Source organism: Hipposideros armiger, unplaced genomic scaffold, assembly GCF_001890085.2.
Source record: "Hipposideros armiger isolate ML-2016 unplaced genomic scaffold, ASM189008v1 scaffold_107, whole genome shotgun sequence".
NCBI classification, from domain to species: domain Eukaryota; kingdom Metazoa; phylum Chordata; class Mammalia; order Chiroptera; family Hipposideridae; genus Hipposideros; species Hipposideros armiger.
In genome coordinates, this window is record NW_017731457.1 from 565,445 (window position 1) to 583,868 (window position 18,424).

An 18,424-nucleotide genomic window follows, 5' to 3' on the forward strand; every position below is an offset into this window, starting at 1 on the left:
ATAAGCAGCTTACTGGAGGCCAACCACAGCCTGGGGTCAGAGCCCAGGTAAACCGAGTCATCTCCTGTTGGGTCACTGGTGGGTGTCTGCCACGGGGCCCTGCAGGGACTAACACGATATCCTGTATCTGTCCATCTGTCTACCCACCCAGGTGCAAGTTCTTCAGTCTGACCGAGACACCGGAGGATTACACCATCATCGTTGATGAGGAAGGGTTCCTGGGTGAGTACTTCTCTCACCTAGAACTTAGCTGCCCTGGGCCCGATAGGCATTGCTGGCTGGCTGGCTGGCTGCCTCCTAGTTTCTGCCTCCAACTGCTGGTGGGTTAGAAAGTCAGCAGAGTGTCTTTCTCCTCTCCCTGTGTCCTGGCTGACGCCCCTCACACACACACACACACACACACACACACACACACACACACACACACACACACACACACACACACACACCCGTCGTGAGACTGCCCGGGGAAGGCCCAGAACTAAAACACACACACACACACACACACACACACACACACACACACACACCCGTCGTGAGACTGCCCGGGGAAGGCCCAGAACTAAATGGGACAGTGAAACAGTGCTCACCCAGCCAAGAAGGAAGGCACGTGTTTCGTTGAGCATCTGCTGTGAGCGAGGTGCTTTAAATTGTCCTCAGTCCTTGTTCCCATTGGAGCAAGCCCCAGCTACCATCTTCCATGGTTTTCCTTTACCTTTTCCCTATTTTCTTAATTGAGATATAATTCACATACCATAAAATTCACCATTGTGCAGTACACGACAGTTCAGTGGTTTTTGATATTCACAAGGTTGTGTAGCCATCAACTCCGATTCCCAGAGCATTGTCATCACCCCAAAAAGCTCTGTTACCTATTAGCAGCTACTCCCCATTCTCCCATCCCTGCATCCTTTTAGTTTTATTGTTAAAGTGTATTGTGTTTGCCTTGCTCTAAAGTAACAGTGAACATTCACTCATGCTGACCGAGACATTAATTTCAGAGGAGGTGGTGTTATTTGTATCCGTAGGAGCTGAGAACAGAACGGATAAGTCTGTGCCCAGGCCCATAAGTGGCGGGGAGCTGGACTCCCCCCAAAGCTGGTGTCCACTCTGAATTGCTAAGTTACATTCTTCCAAACCGTGTGGCATATGCAACAAATTTGACATTTTTTAAAAACCCAGTCCCACACCAAACGCAACTACTAGTAACTTTTTAGCTTTTTCTTTCCAACTTCATTCTGTGTGCTGCTTGTTACTTTTTAATTTACTTATGACCATATTATATATAGAAATGTGTTCACTTAACACCACCCCTTAAAATTTCCTGAGCTACAACAGCCTTTCATAGCAGCCCTGGGTAAGGGTCTGCAACTTCAGTTAGACTTGAAGTTGTTTTAATTTTTCTCCAATGATAAATTTTTGAACTCTGTAAATGTGTAACATTTATTCTTAGTCAGGTTGATTCCTAAAATCGGGTCTGAGAAATGGCATGGGGTGGGGTCAGCAGTTGACTGTTTTATGGTTGTCAATTTGTGTTCAGACCCTGGGGAAGCAACCTCCCCAGCTATGCTCCTTATCCTTACACTCATGTGCTCCAGAACACCAAGCAAGTGTGAGGGCAGGGCCGGGTCCCCCACATCTCAAGGGCACAGTGTCCTTCCCTGTCTCCAAGGGGGCAGCTGCTGCATGTCCAGAGCAAGGATGGGGCAGGCCCCATGGGAGGCCCTGCCTCACCATCGGAGGCAGTCACTCATTCATTCATCACATGTTTTCTGAACACAGAAGCCACAGACAGAACTTCGGACCTAACCACGAAGCACAGTCACATGAAGACTATATATGCTTGGGCAACCCAAACACACTTCCATTTTCTCAAGGGCACGCATGCCTGTCCACAGAACTGCTGAGAATTGTGGTGCCTCAGACATAGAAGGAATCCCCCAGAGGATCTATTCTCTGGGAATAGATGTTCTAGCTAATCCTCCTCCCCAGATGAGACGAACTCTCACTTCTCAAAGCAGCAAATGAGAGAAGACCGTGAGCAGAGAGCGAGGGAGGCCATGGGACCTAGCGGGACCTGGTAAGCCGGTTTCGCAGGTCCTGGAAGGCCATGTTTGCAGGAATTGTCAATAACTAGGGGGATGTCCTGTGGTGGAGTGGCTGGATCTGAGCCAGCTCCCATGGTTGCAGGAGGCAGAGAGTGTGCCGGTATCCTGTTAGGCCATGGAAATGTACCTGAAATCAGATATACCACCTCTGAGCCCAGGAGCCTCAGGGCTCTGTGACCTCTGGGTAAGGGTCTCCCTTTCAGACCAGAAAACCAGGCTGTTGCCGCCCAAGAAAAAAATGTGTATGTTTCAAATAATAAGTATGTCTCAAACTCCTGTTGTGGGGCTACAGGGGGCAAGTATACAGAAAAGACTCCCCTGTACCCCACTGCAGAGATGAATCGCCCCCTGGGATCATTTCAGTGACCTGAGGGTAAAGAGTAAAGACCCATTTACAAGAGGGAAAACTGACATTAAGGTGTCCAGGGTCACTATGAATGGCAGGGGCCCCTTCATAGCAGGAAGTGCCCAGAGGTTGATTCCAGCGAAGCCCCTGGGAAGTGGTGTGATGGTTCCGCAGACCTAGGGTAGGAGCAGCTGAGGAGGGGGGCGGGCCAGTCTGGGACGGCTCTCAGAGGGCAGGGTTTGGGGTGGGGGCTTCAGTGAGAGGAAGCAATGCCTCGTTCCACCCCCTCACTTGAGCTCTGGGGTGTTTCTCTTAGGAAGCTCCTCTTCAGAGTTTGGTCTGTGGCTTCCCCCATGGGTCAGGGAGGGATGCTGGCTGTGCCATGCCGTGTGAAGGATGGCGCCCTGTCTCCCAGTTCTGCAAACATAGCTTCTCACCCGGGGCCTCCCTTAGCCACTGTTCACATCAGCCAGGGCGCCTTGGTTATTGTTCACTGGCAATATTGCCAGCATGAAGCTCTCACGGTTAGGAACCAGCAGCTATCTACAGTTCACATGTGTGTTAAATGCTGAGCCTTTCCTGGGAAGATGGGGCAATTGTCAGTGACATTAACCAGATATCCCCTATTGAATGTGGAATTTTAGAGGTTCTTGGCTCAAATGGATGCTGTATGTCTGTGTGGCAAACAGAAGGGGTGTGTGTATGCATGTGTGTAATTTGTTCTTTTGTATCGCTAATGTGCACTTACTATGTGCAACGCTAGATGCTCTTGGGACCCAAAATAATAGGAACAGCAGCCCTGCCCAGCCTCTGGGTAGCGGGCAGCATCTTAGGTTTGCAGTTAGAGGGATGCATTGCTAATCAGGGCCCCCTCACTGGCCCCCACCAAGCGCAGTACCCTTACCTGCATCTGTGGGATTTGTAACACAATGGGACAGCACAGGCTCCTTGGGCCATGACTGGCCAAAAGGTGGACAGAGGAAGATGTAGAGAGGTAACTCCTGGCTTTACACTGGGCTAATACGGAAAGACCCAGGTTCCTGTCCAGCCCTGCTATTCCCTGCTTGAGATTCTGGGCAAGTTGCTTAGCATCCTGGGGCCTCCGTGGCCTCATCCCAAACACAGGATCACCTCCCTCCCTGTCAGTCCCGTAAGGCATGCTCAAGGTGTACGAGGCATATGTGGACCCACACAGTTCAAGCCTGTGTTTTTCAAGGGTCAGCAGTACTCCCATACAATTGCACGTTTCTAAAACTCTCAATACATTTTACCCAACTGCCATCCAGAACCACCTGCTGCCACCAGCAGCGTAACATAAAGGCTCTGGCATTTGATGAGCTCAGCTAAGCACTTGATGGGGATTATCTCATTTAATCCTCCAGGCAACTTCTGGAATAGAGCTTGATTTCATCATCCCACATTCGATTCGAAAACTGAAAAACCAGGGGACGGTGACTTTGTCCAAGATCACACAGCCAGTACTAAACCCACCTGCCCTACCCCAGGACTCTTGACCTTGCTGCAGGCTGGGTAGGAGGAGCCTGAGAAACACGGGCTCTGTGCAGAGGACACAGCCATGCAGCACAGGGAGCCACAGGTCCTGCGGCCAGAACAGGGGCTCCTGGGGAGGTGGGGGCTCCACCCAGCATCAGAGTCGCCCGACTTTGTGGCTGGGATGGGGAGTGGTGAGACACTTACCGCCTCTGCCATGGAGTGTCCTCAGCTCCGAGGCTATTTTTAGGCGCTCGGACAATGGGCAGTGACAGAGAGAATCCATTTCGGTCTTGGAACGGGTCCACTTTTTTTCTAGGGAAGAACCAGCTTGCCGCCTCCTGGCAGCTTATCTCCATGTGCCCAAAGCAGTGCCTTGGGCACCCCAAGGCTTGGCCCAGGGTGAGGATGGGGCCCAGACGGCCCTCCCCTCTCCTCCAGAATGCCAGGGCAGTGTTTGGGATCCATGCGGCCGGAAACAGCAAACACCCTGCCTCTAGCTGCTTTCTCTGCTCTGACAGAGCTCGCCCTTCTGGAAACATCAGAGAGGCAACCACTGGTCCAGAGCTGCCCACCCTCTCATTCCAGGCTGCCACTTGAAGAACTTCAGGGACGTCTATCAAGGGCTGAGAGCCAAAAGCAGAATTGTTAGAATTTCAGAACTGAGTTGGGACTCTAGTTCTGGGAAGTATGTTTGCACTGGTGGTCCTGGAGCTGAAAAATCTCTTTTCTGACACTCCAGACAATAGGTAGAGAAGCTAGACATGGCCACCTGAGACCCAGGACCTTTTAAAACCTTTTGTCCTGCTCTCCCTCCCAAACCTTTTCCGTTTTCTGGGAAGCTGTCTGCTTCTGCAGCCAGCCTGGTGAGGACTAGCCCTTCTCAGCCAGCAGGCCCAATAGGCTCGCTAGACTGTGGTCACCATGGCGACCAGAGCTGGGCAGGTAGGAGCCTGGTGCGGCCTCACTCGATTTCCTCTCCTTGGGAGCCATCTTGCTGAGGCCAGCACAGCCGTCCCTGGGGTATCATTATCCTCGTCGTCATCACAGCCCCCACGGCTCGCCGGCGTCTGGGCCCCTGATTTCAGCCCCCGCCCTTTCTGGAGACCCGGCTCTTCTTCCCTGTGGGTGCCCAGGACAGAGCATGAGGGTGTTGGACCTGGGTTTGAATCCTGGCACTGTTATTCCCTATGTGATCTTGGGCAAATCGCTGCCCTCAGAGCTCTGGTCTGTGGTGTCTACAGTGGTGATAACAGCCCCTTTGTGGGGTAAGTTTGAGCAGCTACCTGTGATGCATGGGGAGTCCTGTGTGCAGCTGTGCATGGCTCTGTGGCCGTGTGTCCCCGTGTGCCGTGCACAGGCCACACTTAGAGCAGTCTGCAGGACAGGGCAGAAGAGGGATGGTCTGCACACTTGGGATCCGGGTCTTCATGAGCTAGTCAGGGAGACTCGGCGATTGCTGCTGCTCTGAACCTGCCCCATCCTACCCCTGCCGGTGCCAACCCCCAGAGCCCCTGCAGTGTCAGGAGGTACTTGGAAGACAGTCAGTGCCCACCAAAAGGTGGCATTATCAGGAACCCTGCTGGAGCTAAGTGACTGAAGCAGGGAGGAAATCCAGAGCCCCCACCCTGTCTGTTGCTGGCCTCTCTTCCACCCACAGCCTCCTGGTAGGTTCCTGGGATCCCAATTGGAAAACCACAGGACCTGCTCCTGGTGATGGCAGCACCTGGCACCCAGAAGGGTAGTGAGAACTAAAAATAACAAAACTGGCTCTGACTGCTGGTTGCTTATCGTTTCACGGCTAGGGAAACTGAGGCTGAGCGTAGATAAACTGCCTGTCCCAGTGGTTCTTGCTCTGCTGAGCCACCTGGCACATCCAAAGTCTGCTTAGGGCCTTCCCGGCTCTGTCCTCCCAAGACAGGTCCTGGGAGGCTGGTGCCATCCTCTGACGGATGAGGACACTGAGGCCCAGAGGGCGGGGCTGGCCGCCATCACACAGCTGGTCCCTGTCTCGGCCCCCACCTCTGTGGCTGCCCTGCCCTGAGGACCTGGGGCCATCAGTCACAAGCCTGCCTCCTGTGTCCTCCTCCAGAGCTGCCCTCCTCGGAGCACCTGAGCGTGGCAGATGCCACCTGGCTGGCCCTCAATGTGGTATCAGGCGGCGGCAGCTTTTCCAACTCCCAGCCCATCGGCGTGACCAAAATCGCCAAGTCGGTCATCGCCCCACTGGCCGACCAGAACATCTCTGTGTTCATGCTGTCCACCTACCAGACGGACTTCATCCTGGTAACTGCAGTTTTGCGCCCCCGGGCCTTAGGCGACGTGGACACCCCCGCAGACGTGGCCTGTAAAGTTCTGTGGCCCCCACTCTCTGATCAGATCAGAGAGAGGCCAGGGGTACCTCGGGGTCATCAGTCAAGTGTCGACATGGCCCAGGCTGGGCTCCAGGTCTCTGCCCCGCCCCACCCACCACCTGCCTTTTGGGCCATGCTTGATTTGACCTGGAAACCAGAAAGGGAGGGCTGGGGGGCACATGTGAATGGGGTGCCCTCCCAGCCGGACACCTGGCTCCCCACTCTCTCACCCCTCCCCTGGGGTGGCAAATGTGTCTGGTCATTCATTCTCTTCTCCCATGGGCCTCGGGAGGGAAGGGACAGGTCCGGGCACAGCACACAAGCACAGAAGGTGGGCTGGGGGCAGACGTGTACCTCCCAGCCCTTGGTGTGGTGTCCCCTCCCCTCTGCATCACCCGCGCTGCCCCCGACAGTTGTACCCCTGTCCCCAGGCTCCCATCCCCCACCAGGACAGCAGGAGGCAAGGACGGCGAAGCTGGTTCTGGGGACAGAATTCAGAGGGTCAGTGCCCCCGGCCCCACTCCATTCAGGGACCACAGGACACTCATGTCCTCAACTCCTTGTCCCCAGGTGCGTGAGCGGGACCTGCCCTTTGTCACCCACACCTTGTCATCAGAGTTCACCATCCTCCGGGTTGTCAATGGTGAGACAGTGGCAGCTGAGAACCTTGGCATCACTAATGGCTTCGTGAAGCCCAAGATGGGTGAGTGGCATGGGGGAGTCTGTGCAGGGAGACCTCAAGAGGTTACCAGTTCCTGCCATAGAACAGCCCATTCTCAGGGCATCAGTTGAGCACCGGGCATCACGTGGTACAGCAGTCCTGGTCGGACCCTGCTCTCAAGGTCTAGCAAGGGCGGTGGACATGGATCCCACCAGCGATGGCCCGCGGTCACTCCCAGCCTGGCCCAGGGGGTCAGGGCAGACCTCCCAGAGGGCAGTGACTCTCGAGCCGAAGCTTGGAAAACAAGGAGCAGCTCAGCCAGTGGTGGAGGCTGGGAAGGGCATTCCAAGCAGACGGCATGGCATGCGCCAAGGCCCAGGGTCTGGGGTGAGGCTGGAGCAGCAGGGACGCTGTCGGTGGTGGTGGAGGCCGGGCCTCGCAGGGCCCTCTGCCTGGACCCCCACCTGCCCCACGCGGCTCCTCTCCTCCCGGCCTCAGCACCCCTTGTCTTTGTGCTCTCACAGTCCAGAGGCCTGTCATCCACCCCCTGTCCAGCCCGAGCAACAGGTTCTGTGTCACCAGCTTGGACCCTGACACGCTGCCTGCTGTGGCCACACTCCTCATGGACGTCATGTTCTACTCCAACGGGTAGGGCCCCCTCGGGCGTGAGGGGCTGCAGGGTGGGCCAAGAGGGGGCCGGCTGTGCCTAGGAGCCCCTGTCTCATTTGGGAGGCAGATGTGCCCTGGGAGCTAATCTGAGAGGGGAGACACAGATGTGCCCTGAACCTGGTCTGAGGGCGGGAAACATGGCTCCACCCAAAAGCCCCATTCTGAGAAGGGAGGCATTCACCCTTGGGAAGCTCAAAACTTGGTGAAGCCCAGTGGACATGTAGATGTTATAAATGCCCCACTGTCCCCTGAGCTCCAAGGGCAAGCTCAGTCAGCTGGGGAGTTGGAACCTCAGGCTTTTTCATTCTGTAGACAACAGGCTTTGCATTTGTCCTCAGAGCAGATTTTCAGTTTATGCCAACACCAGGTTGGGGGGGGGCCCGTGGCCAGTGAGCTATCAGTGACCACAGCCTATGCTCCAAGATGTGGGTCAACACAGGGACGGAAAGCCTGCCTGGGGAGGGGCGGGTGTAGCCTGTCCTAGGGGCCAGCTGGGTCTCCAGCTCTGTGAATTGCTGTGCTCACCTCCGTGGAGGCCATGGAATCATCGGCACCTCACAGAGAAGAGACCAAGGAGGGGACGCTGGCTCGGGGTTACCCAGCAAGGCAGGACAGGGGCCAGGGTTGGCCCTGCTCTCCCAGGCAGTCCTCTTTCCGACATCTCATGCTGAGGACAGTGGGCAGGGCAGGTGAGCCGGGTGGGTTTCGGGGTGCAGCGGGGCGCCCACCCCACCCCTCACCAGCTCCCCGCCTCCAGAGTGAAAGATCCAATGGCTGCCGGTGACGACTGCGGCCACATCCGCTTCTTCTCATTCTCCCTCATCGAGGGCTATATCTCCCTGGTGATGGACGTGCAGACCCAGCAGAGGTGAGCTGGGCCCCAGGGTGGAAGTCAGCCCAGGGCGGGCCAGGCTCCGTGATGGGAGCATCGCCCACTTTGTCCCTGGTAGGGCTCCACAACCCTTCGCTGCAGGCGGGCTGGCCCCATCTCACAGGCAACAGGCAGCTCAGAGAGACAGAAGCTCTGGATCACCCAAGTGCCGTTTGTCCCTCAGCCCCCTCTGGGGCTGAAGAGGGGCGTCCTGAACAGCCTTAGCAAAGGGGGCAGTTGTTTCACAGCCCAGTCTCAGCCCTGCCTTCCTGTCCCCCCTCCCTAGACGACGAGGGTGCAGAGAGAGTGGGTCAAGGGCTCGGAAGGAGTCTTTGGGGTCCATGAGCTCAGGCCCATCCTGTGGCAGGTGGAGCCCGGCCAGTGGGGAGGGTTCCATGGAGTGCTGGCCGGGAGCATTGTTAACATCAGCCCCTGGGGGTTTCCTCTTACTCCTTTTTAAGGTTTCCTAGTAATTTGTTGTTCACAAGCGCATCTGGAGAGCTCTGGAAGATGGTGCGGATTGGAGGACAGCCCCTGGGATTCGGTGAGCCCCATGGGGTTCAACATGGAGGGCTAGGGGGCTGGCGTTGCCGGGTGCCTCCAATCGCTGGGGCACTCACGTCGTCCGGGGTCACTCAGCCTCTGTCTGTACCCTGTGGTTCAGATGGGGAGACTGAGGCTTAGGGAGCCTGAGGTCCTCACTGCCTAGGTCCCTGACCAGTGAGTGACGGGAGGTACAGGCCTCCAGAGGGTGGAAGGAACGGCTTTAGCCAAAGCACTCTTATTTTCCCCCATGAGAACATTAATACCTGCTTATTATTAGAACACTGGGGACAGAATAAAAATTGAGAGGGAAAAAAAAAATCACTCCTTAGTCCCACTGCTCACAGGTAATGCCTGTTGTCGTTTTTAATGTGCCCTTCCTGTAAATAAATGTATTTGCTGAACATCTCACAGTGAGTCTCAGACACCCCAGTCCTTCCTTCTCCAGGACCACAGTGACCTGGTCCCACAGGAGAAAATTCACAGGAATACCCTAAGACATAGTCTAGAGTCAGTTTCCACAATTGTCCAAACAGTGTCTTTGGTAGGTAGTTTTTTCCATAAGCATTTTCCAAGGGGCCCCGGGCCTCAGACCCATCAGTCAGAAGGGCCTCATGGCACCGATCCTGCCAGCACTGGGCGTAGGCTGCTGGACCCGCTGTGACTGCAGAGAGACGCCTGGGAGTGGAGCGCTTTCTGATTAGAAAATGATTTCCTTACGCTAGATTGTTAGACCCAAGAACTTGAACCCAGAGGAGGGTCTTGGTAAATCATGGGGCAGTTGTTTCCAGGGAGCACAAACCCCTCCATTGACAGCATGCAGAGTGTTCTGGATAAAGCTCAGACTGCTCCAGGGGCCATCAAGTCAGCCCTGAAAGCCCTGCTCCTAGGACAGAACATGGGGCAGGGCATTTTCACCCAGAAGCGAGGGGTTAGTGAGGGAGCCAGGATCTGTCGCTTGCATCTTTTCTTTGGACGAGTTTGCGGATGGATAATAACTAGCAGGGCTGGACAGGACCTCCTAACTCTGCTTACCTCAAGGCCAAAACCTGAGCCACCCTGGGGGCAGGACAGTGGTTATTCTCTCAAGAAATAGGAAATGTGCACTGAAGGCTCCCGGTCTGACCCTAGAGCCCAGTCTGTCTCTTGGGGCCGCCTTCTCCACGAACCCCAGCATTTCTCTTGCCCACATTTGCTGCCCAGTGTACAGGGTCATGGAGGAACTCAGCCGTGAAGGAGGCTGGGAGAAACCAGTGTAAGCTTGGGCGGATTGCCTAATCTCTTGAGCCTCAGTTTCCTCATCTATAAAATAAGGATGATGGTAGATGCTGCCTCAGGGTGGTTCTGAGCACCCATGAGGTGTCAGTTACACCGAGTGCTCAGTACGAAGCAGCTGCAGTCACTGTCACATGTAAGGACCAGGTAGCTTAGAGAAGGTTCAGGAAGGGAAGGCTTCCCAGAAGAGGTGAGTCTGGAGCTGACGCGTGGATATACGCGTACAGTGGACTGACAGGGAGGAGAGGGCAGAACCAGCAGAGAGAGGTGTGACATATCGTCTCCCCTCCACGGCACCCAGGTAGCTCCAGGCAGCTGGGCTCTGGGTGCAGAGTCGAAAGGTAGAAAGGGTGGGAGAAGAACCTTGCCAGGTCATCTCAGGCAGTGGGGCAGCGTCCTGACCAGACCAGGGGGTCTGCCGCCATCTCTTCCTGAAGCTCGGCAGGCAAGGGGAGTACCCAGGGGTCACTGGGGGAGACATAGCGATAGGCAGGAAGACACATATACCTGCTTATCTTTTCATCCCCAGCTTTGGTTCTGAGTTTACCAAAATACACTCAGGATAATAATACCAAAACAGTGCAGATGAAGGGGAAGCAAAGGTGGGACAGTAGATGACGCTCGAGCCGTCGCTCCATTGGCAGACGTTCGCACGGAGCTGTAAAGCTGTTTTATTTGCATGGCCTCTGGACGGTGACGGGAAGGCGTGCGAGCTGAGCAGGCAGCAGCTGGGTCTGCCTTCCAGGATGCTGAGGGGTTTAGAGCCATGCTTATAGCTATAGAGATCTGCAAGAAAAATAACTTATAATCTGAAAGATTCTAGATGGGTGGATTCCACATGTGTTAGACCGAGGTGTGGAGTAGGTATATTTTACATCATAAGCCAGTAGACACATACACAAATAACTCCCACTAGATTCAGCAAACTGCTCACTCTAGTCACATGCCGCGCTGCTTGGCCTCTCCTTTTCTGTTGTGTCATTTTGTGAAACACTGGTCACCAGCCTTCTAAATGGATGTCACAAGCGGGTTACAACCCACAGTTTGAAAAGCACCATTCTAGATTCTAATCTCCTCCCGACCTCCTTTTATAGGAGTAGTTGTGTCTGTCGCTAAAGGTGCCTCGGGACACAACCAGTGTCCACCACATAGCAGCACAAACGGTCCCCAGGAGTCAGGCACAAGGCCTGCACAGCCACCCAAGGGGAAAGCAGGCCCCTGGGCGGGCTGACAAGCAGGACCAAGGCCAGGGAGTGGAGAGGCACAGGGCTTGCTGGGTGTTGTGACGATGGGGATGGAGCCCAGGTTAATACCCAGGCTCCGGCCTCCGAATCCCCTGGGAGCTGATGAGCAGATCTGGACTCTCCCTCCGACGCAGTCAGGGACAGTGTTGGGGAAATGCATCGTTACCAAAATCAGAACAGTAGCTTTGAGGAAAACAACACAGGATTGTGTTGATGGAGTGGTCCTCGGATTCTGGAGGTCTTCCTGTAGGAGGAAGCCTTGAGTAGTGCCTTCAAATCAGAGAGGAAGCTGTGTGTGAGGGGAAGACCAGCCCCAGGCAGCCCCCAGCCTGCCTTGTCATCTGAGGTTTTTGAGGCCAGAAAGCACCTGCTTCAGAGATTAGAGAGAAAAGGAAGTCATGTCCCAGCCCCAACCAAATCCCTGACACTGCCTTGAGGACAGGCAGAGCTTGTTACCCAGTGGGGACTCTGATGAGGAAACTGAGGGAGGTTCAGAGAGAGGAAATGACTTGGCTAGAAAAGTCCGTGACAGAAGAAGAGAGGGCCTGAACCCTTGTCCTCCATTGCCCACGCTGCCTCCAGCTCTGTCTCAGAGAACCGGAAAGATGTCAGGAAGAGGATTTGGGGCTGCAGAGCACAGAAACCGGCAGCGGGTGACCAGAGTTAGAACCGGGTGGAGCCCTGAGGATGGAGGGCTCTTTGCTGGCCCAGGGGGTCAGAGAAGGCTCCTGGATAGAGGGGCCTTCAGGGGGAGATTGTGGGTACAGCACAGGCACTGCTGGCAGAGGGAGGGGAAAGGCTGAGAAGCCAGGGGGGCCGAGGGTGCCCTGCCGGCGCCCTGGGCAATAATACCACATGGAGGCTGAGCACAGTCCCCTACTGTCCCCAGATGAGTGTGGCATCGTGGCCCAGATCTCCGAGCCCTTGGCCGCTGCAGACATCCCTGCCTACTACATCAGTACGTTCAAGTTCGACCACGCACTGGTGAGTGCCGCCCCGACCCCGGGCAGGGGAGCCGGCTGCAGGGGCTCGCGTGTTGACCACCTCCTCCCCCTTGCAGGTACCAGAAGAAAACATCAACGGCGTCATCAGCGCCCTGAAAGTCAGCCAAGCAGAGAAGCATTAGAAGGGCCTCTTCCACTCCCCGTCTGCCCTCCAGGCCCGGGCCCAGCCCCCCCCTCCCCCCCGAAGATCCTTTCAGTATTTCTCAACAGACTGGAAAATCGGCCCCAGGGCCCCAAAGAAGGGGCCTAGGTGACACTCCCAATTTCCTGGAGCCCAAGCCAAGGCCTCCCCTGTCCTCTCGCCTTCCTAGATCCCCCAAACCCTCCCGAGAACCCCCTCCCCCACTTCCTCTCCCCACCCCCACTCCAGAAAATTCTGTCTGAGGCCCAGGGAGCTTCTGTGCTGACCCACCTCCTCACCTGGTCATGCCCACAGCTGGGGGCAGACACCGAAGTAAGCTGGTGCCTCCTGTAAGACACTGGGGTACCCATTTGCATGTCATCTTGGGGGCATGCCGAGTAGGGCTGAGTTCATGGAGCCTGGGAAGGCCCCCCGTGAGGGCAGGAAGCTGGATACTGTGGTTGCTGGTCTCTGGTTCCATCAGCTCAGGGCTGGTTCCCGGAGTGGAGGCCAGTGGGCGGTCCATGAGGTTACCGTGGAGCACATGTGGGACCCCGAACTGGGGAGGACCGGAGCCACCCAGAACCTTGCCTGCCAACCACAGGGCCTGGGCCCCAACTCCCAGCAAGACTGCCAAGGGGGCCTTGTCCAGACCCTCCCCACCACAAGTACTCACTCCTGGGGGTGCGGGTCCCAGGAGACCCACCATCCTGGGGCCTGAGCTGCTGTCCCTTCCACTTTCCCTGGACCCTCCTCAGGCAGGCAGAGCCTCAGTGTCCCCCAAGCGGGGGCACCCCCAGCATTCTGGGCCTGGGGTTTCTTAGGTCATTCCCACCTCCCCAACAGTTGACTAGACCAGCATAGGGCTCCCTCTTCCTTCTGCTCCCCTCCCTTGCCCCACTTCGGGGGACATGGAAGGCCTCTGCCCCTAACTCACCTGCCCGCCTGCCCCTCAGTCTGGGGACTGTGGCATTCATGAGTACTTGACCTGGGAGGCAGCTTATCTGAGCCTTAATAGAGAAAACCGTACCATGTTTTAGTTTCTTATTTAATGTATTTGCGTCCAGGCTGAGGTTGGCAGCAGTTTCAGGAGACAGGGCCTACTGAGTTCTGTTGGGGGGCCCAGAGGCTCAGCGTTACTTGGCTGGTGCCCCGTGGCTCCAGGAGCGAGCATGAGAACTGGGGGCCATGGCCCCCTCTTTGGAGCAGGAAGCTAGGAGCAGAGAGCTCTGTTATAAGATGGGGGCTCTGGTGCACCTCTCAGGGCTGTCAGCCAAGCCCCCTGACAGGCGCCCAGGCAGCCACAGTGAGATCTGAGCATCAGAAGGGGCCCGAGGGCCACTGGGAGGCGGACAGCCAGGCCGAGGTGGGCTTGTCCCTCTGGAGCTTTTCAGGGAGAATGGGGTGAGCCCCTGTGCCTCCTTTTCCGCTGGGGGCGCTTTCTGAGCGCACAGGGCCCACTGTGGCCCAGGCCCTTCCTGATGCTCTTTTTTGGGCAGCAGCTGGCTGACTTGTGCTGACCCTGAGAAGCTCAGAGGAGAAGGGCTGTGCTCTTGATCTGATGAGGGGCTTGCATGCACCCCACTCCCCACTTTGAGCTGTATGGGACCCCGTGCCCTGGAAGCCCCCCACACGCAGGAGCTGTGCATCTGGATTCTTGCAGATGCTTAGAGCCCAAGCACTGAGTAGGAACTCACCCTTTTTTAAGTTAATTCATTTTGCACAAAACTCTAAAACAACCAAAATGTGTAAATTGCTGGCTCCAAAATGGGGGTGGCCAAGTGGGCAGGGCAGCACTTGAAGCCTGAGTCCCCTTTCTGTCCTGGGAAGGCCTTGGTTTTCCATGGCTCACCTCTCCAGACCCCTTCTGTCGGTGTCCCTAATGTCACTTCTACCCTCCCTGCTGAGCAAGCGTGTCGGCCCCATGACCCCGGAAATGCGTGCTCCCAGGCCCCTAGGGCGTATCTATTGTACACACCTATAAATACCTGTGTTTTATGTTGATATAGATATATACTGTAAATAGCATATATACTTGAGCAATATATATGTTAATATATACTGTGTGGGCACACACACGTGTGTGTGCGGTACGTGGACACAGACCCCAGTGTGTATGCGCGTGAGGGCCTCCGCCCACCATGCCCATGCACACAGGCACGTTTGAGCCACCATATATTTTTAATTCAAGTATATAGGCAATACGATTTTGAGAGAAGCCGGCTGCCTCAGCCCTGGCATAAGAGGAAAAACAAAACCAGCAACCCAGGAGCTGAGCTGAGCCCTAGGTGGGGGTGTTGAGGGTTCCCCCCCACAGTCTCCCTTGGAAACTGGATTCAGCCCCTTCCTGCACCCCCGTTTCCACAGCCAAGGCCCCTGACACCTTGTATTTGGGGGATGGAAGAACAGAGGTAGGAGGAGTTGGAACCTCTTGATTTTGAACAGAACCGCCGCCTTCCCAGGCGCTCAGCCTGAAGACCCACGCCAGCTGGATGGTAATCCCCAGCTCTCCAGCCAGGCCCGCTCCCTTCACGTAGCTGTTTTCATGCTGATGACTTACCTGACTTTTTTCACCTGCAAACTTAAGAGACCTCAGGTTCTTTTCCCAGGTCTCCTGGGGGCTGGCCCCATCTAACTGAAAAAGGATGCCTGTATGCCATTGATGTTGTGTCCAGGGAGGGGTTGGGACAAGGCGGCAGCTGCCCCTCAGGAAACCCCTCCCTTTATTTTCCGAGTCCCCGTCCTGCTGAGGCGATGCACATCCTCTCGGGTGTCTTACGTGTCTGAGCAGGGCCTGGGAGTGGCGGAGTCGGTGGTTTGGTCTCCACAGCAATTTGGGGGCAAGAGTGGCCAGCGGACATCCACTGTCTGCAGGTTTGCCAAGTGGGGGGTCTGCAGACCACAGGCTCCACTTACACGGAGCGTGTGCTGCTCTGCCGGGTTGACATGGCCCAGACCCAGCAGAGAGGTGGCCCGAGGGATGTGCCCTGTTGGGGCCGAGGATTTCTTAGCTCTGGCTGGTGGGGCATGCAGCCGGGGGAGGAAAGCTGGCATCCTGGGCAAGGCTGCCGAGAGGAAGGGTGAGCAGGCCAGACCCTGTGTCTTGGTCTCTGCCACCCCCGGAGAAGAAAAGCTCAAACCATCTAAATGCCACTCACCCCTTATCCACCCCTGTACACTACAGAGTGGGGTGAGCTCAAGGAGGGGAGAGTGAGGGACGGAGGGCATGGCCACTCCCTTCTCCCTCGCCCAATTGTAAATACCTGCCTCTCTGTTCCATCCTCAGCATGGGCTCCCCTGGTTCCCAGGAAGCCCCTATCCCCCTCGGCCCCTAGTTCTGACCCAGCAAAGATGGGCAGTGCCAGCTCTACACCTCCTTCCCCAGGGTTCTCCAGAGCCCCACAAGATGTGCTGCCCATACCACTGCCCTCAACCCAGGGCACACACCCAACCTGGAGAGGCACGCAGACCTCCCTGCCCAAGATTCAGGGGGCCAGGAGCCCCCAAGCACCAGCACTCTCCCCCTGCCACCACCTCCAGGCCACAGGCACCTGGTGGGCAGGGAGGGGACCAGATAACTCAGAGCTGCCCACTGCGGCCTCCCCTGGCAGACAGTATGGCCTACGGCACAGTGTGGCTTCCAGAAGATGCGTTGTCTGATGGGGCTCATCTCTTCTGAGATGACTGAACACCATGGAGGTCTGGGGAAAAGGCTCTGAGGAGCTGGAAAGGGCCAGGCCCCCGTTTCAAGTGAAAGGCACTATTTGCCTGGTAATAGAGATGAAGCTGCCCACACACCAGCAGCCCCTCTGGCCACATCTCCCACGCAGACCTGTTAGGAGCCCCACGGCTGCTCTGGGCCACCTTTCTGAGCCTCTGGATCCTGGATTTGAGGACAAGTAGGGCCCTTCCCAGCCCCAGCTAAGAGAGGGGACCTTGGGGCTCTCCCAGGTGACAGCAGAGCACTTCAGCCCTGTGGCTGAGAAGTTGTTGATGCCACTTTCCTGTGCGCACTGGGTGGAGGTTAGGAAGAAATCTGTGCCCACTGTAGGTCAGGGCTGGGGAGTGGCCAGTCACTGCTGTCACAGCCACTGAGAAGTGGAGTTGGTGGTTGGCTTGAGAGAAGCTTAGGGAGAAGGATAGTCTCCGGCAGTGGCAAGACTGGCTTTTCAGGTTTCCTAGCTACTGTGCTGAAGGAGGGGCTAGGCCTGGAGCCGGCTGGAGCCCTCCATTCAAAGAGGCCGCCTGGGAGGGCAGCCAACCAAGATGGCTGATGGTGCTCAGCCCAGGGGAGGGGAGCCCTGGTATGGCTAGATACCTTTTCTTACATCTCAGAGCTCATCCCAGCTTTTTTTCTTTCTTTTTCAAATTAGAGGCGCCAAAAGGATGAGCTTCATTCTGTCATACTCCTTGCACAGAACATGGGAGAAGCCGCAGGGTGGGCTGTGGCCTTCCACTATGATACTCTTACACTCCTGTGAAGCCTGCTCTCGGGAAAGTAAAGGACAGGAGCTGTTGGCTTGGGGCAGCCTGCTGTCTCTTGGGGCTGATGGCACCAGGAGTGGCCTGCAGTAGAGGCAGAAGCTGGCAGCCTAGCCCATGGCACCCATGGGCAGCCTGGTGGTGAGGGAGTTGGTGGCTCTCAATCCAAGGGAGGGAATCAGCAGTGCAGGGCAGCCTCTGCCCTGGAGTCAGCACACTGTTCTGTAAATGGCCACACGTGTTTGTGCATACACACGGATATGTGGGTATTGCTGTGTCATACACATTAGAGCACACGTGTGCAGAGTCCAAACCTGAGCTAAGGAATTGGCTCATTCAGTATTTTGAAGCCTCAATAGCATTCTAACCCGTGGGCTACATGTGGAGGTGTGGGGACAGGCCCCACATGTAGGCCCACCTGGTAGGACTGCACCAGCCCAGTTGACTTTGTTAAAATTGCTTTGTGGTGGGGGCAGAGGTGTCCCTGGCAGGGGCTCTGTCCACACAGCTAGACCTGAACCGACTCCTCAGAAGCATCCAGCTCTGAAGTCAGTATTCACAGGGAGAGGCCGTGGGTGCTAGAGCCTCACCTACTGGGGCTCCTCTGGGAAGAACGTCCAGCAAAATTGAAAGCCAGGTCAGGGGAGGGCAAAGATGCAGAACAGGCCCTATTCAGGTCCCAAGACAGAAGCCAAGCTCAATGTGTTTTCTGTCCACTGCCTCAGTATACCCATTCAGAAAATGATCCAGGAAGAACTGAGCAGGGTTGGCTACCAAACTGGGGTGGGGGGTACCTGACATCAAATCCCAAGCCCCCCTCTTGCTCTATGCCAAAATCATTTCCGTTATCTGAGATGGGGGTGAGTGGATGTTGGATGCACGGGGGGGGGGGGCTCCAAGGAGCCTATCTTGGGGAGTCGAGCCCTCACCTGGCATGCCCCAGGTCACCAGCAGTAGCAGTGGCACCTACATCTGTCCCAAGGTCTGGGTGAGGGGGAGAACTGGGCAGCCCTACACCTGGGCCCCTCATGCTTACTTTGTTGAAGAAACACAAAACCCTCGAGATTCATGTACTGTATGATGGAGAGAAAAAAGTACCTAATGTTCCCCAAAAAAGACAGTATATTTTGTACTTTGTAAAGTGTTGATTAAAATGGAGAAAAAAAATGATGTTGGCTGACGGCTGTCTAAATTTGTGCAGACCCAGGGCTGTATCGCATCTCCCCTTGCTCCACACTGTGGATGGGGGAGCAGA

General features: G+C 56.0%; 2 protein-coding genes across 3 annotated transcripts in view; both read left to right on the plus strand.

The window, feature by feature from the left end:
- Nucleotides 1-18,339, plus strand: part of CASTOR2 (cytosolic arginine sensor for mTORC1 subunit 2) — a 54,683-nt gene extending 36,344 nt beyond the window's left edge. Inside the window, exons 2-9 of the mRNA XM_019646855.1 lie at nt 152-222; nt 6,038-6,231; nt 6,870-7,002; nt 7,485-7,608; nt 8,387-8,497; nt 8,962-9,044; nt 12,452-12,546; nt 12,623-18,339. Of these exons, the coding sequence (XP_019502400.1) occupies nt 152-222; nt 6,038-6,231; nt 6,870-7,002; nt 7,485-7,608; nt 8,387-8,497; nt 8,962-9,044; nt 12,452-12,546; nt 12,623-12,688 (877 nt within the window). The 3' untranslated portion in view covers nt 12,689-18,339. The remainder of the gene's footprint in view (nt 1-151; nt 223-6,037; nt 6,232-6,869; nt 7,003-7,484; nt 7,609-8,386; nt 8,498-8,961; nt 9,045-12,451; nt 12,547-12,622) is intronic.
- LOC109385016 (general transcription factor II-I repeat domain-containing protein 2) overlaps nt 1-18,424 on the plus strand; it is a 394,301-nt gene that overhangs the window by 251,867 nt on the left and 124,010 nt on the right. The gene's annotated exons all lie outside the window — the stretch shown is intronic.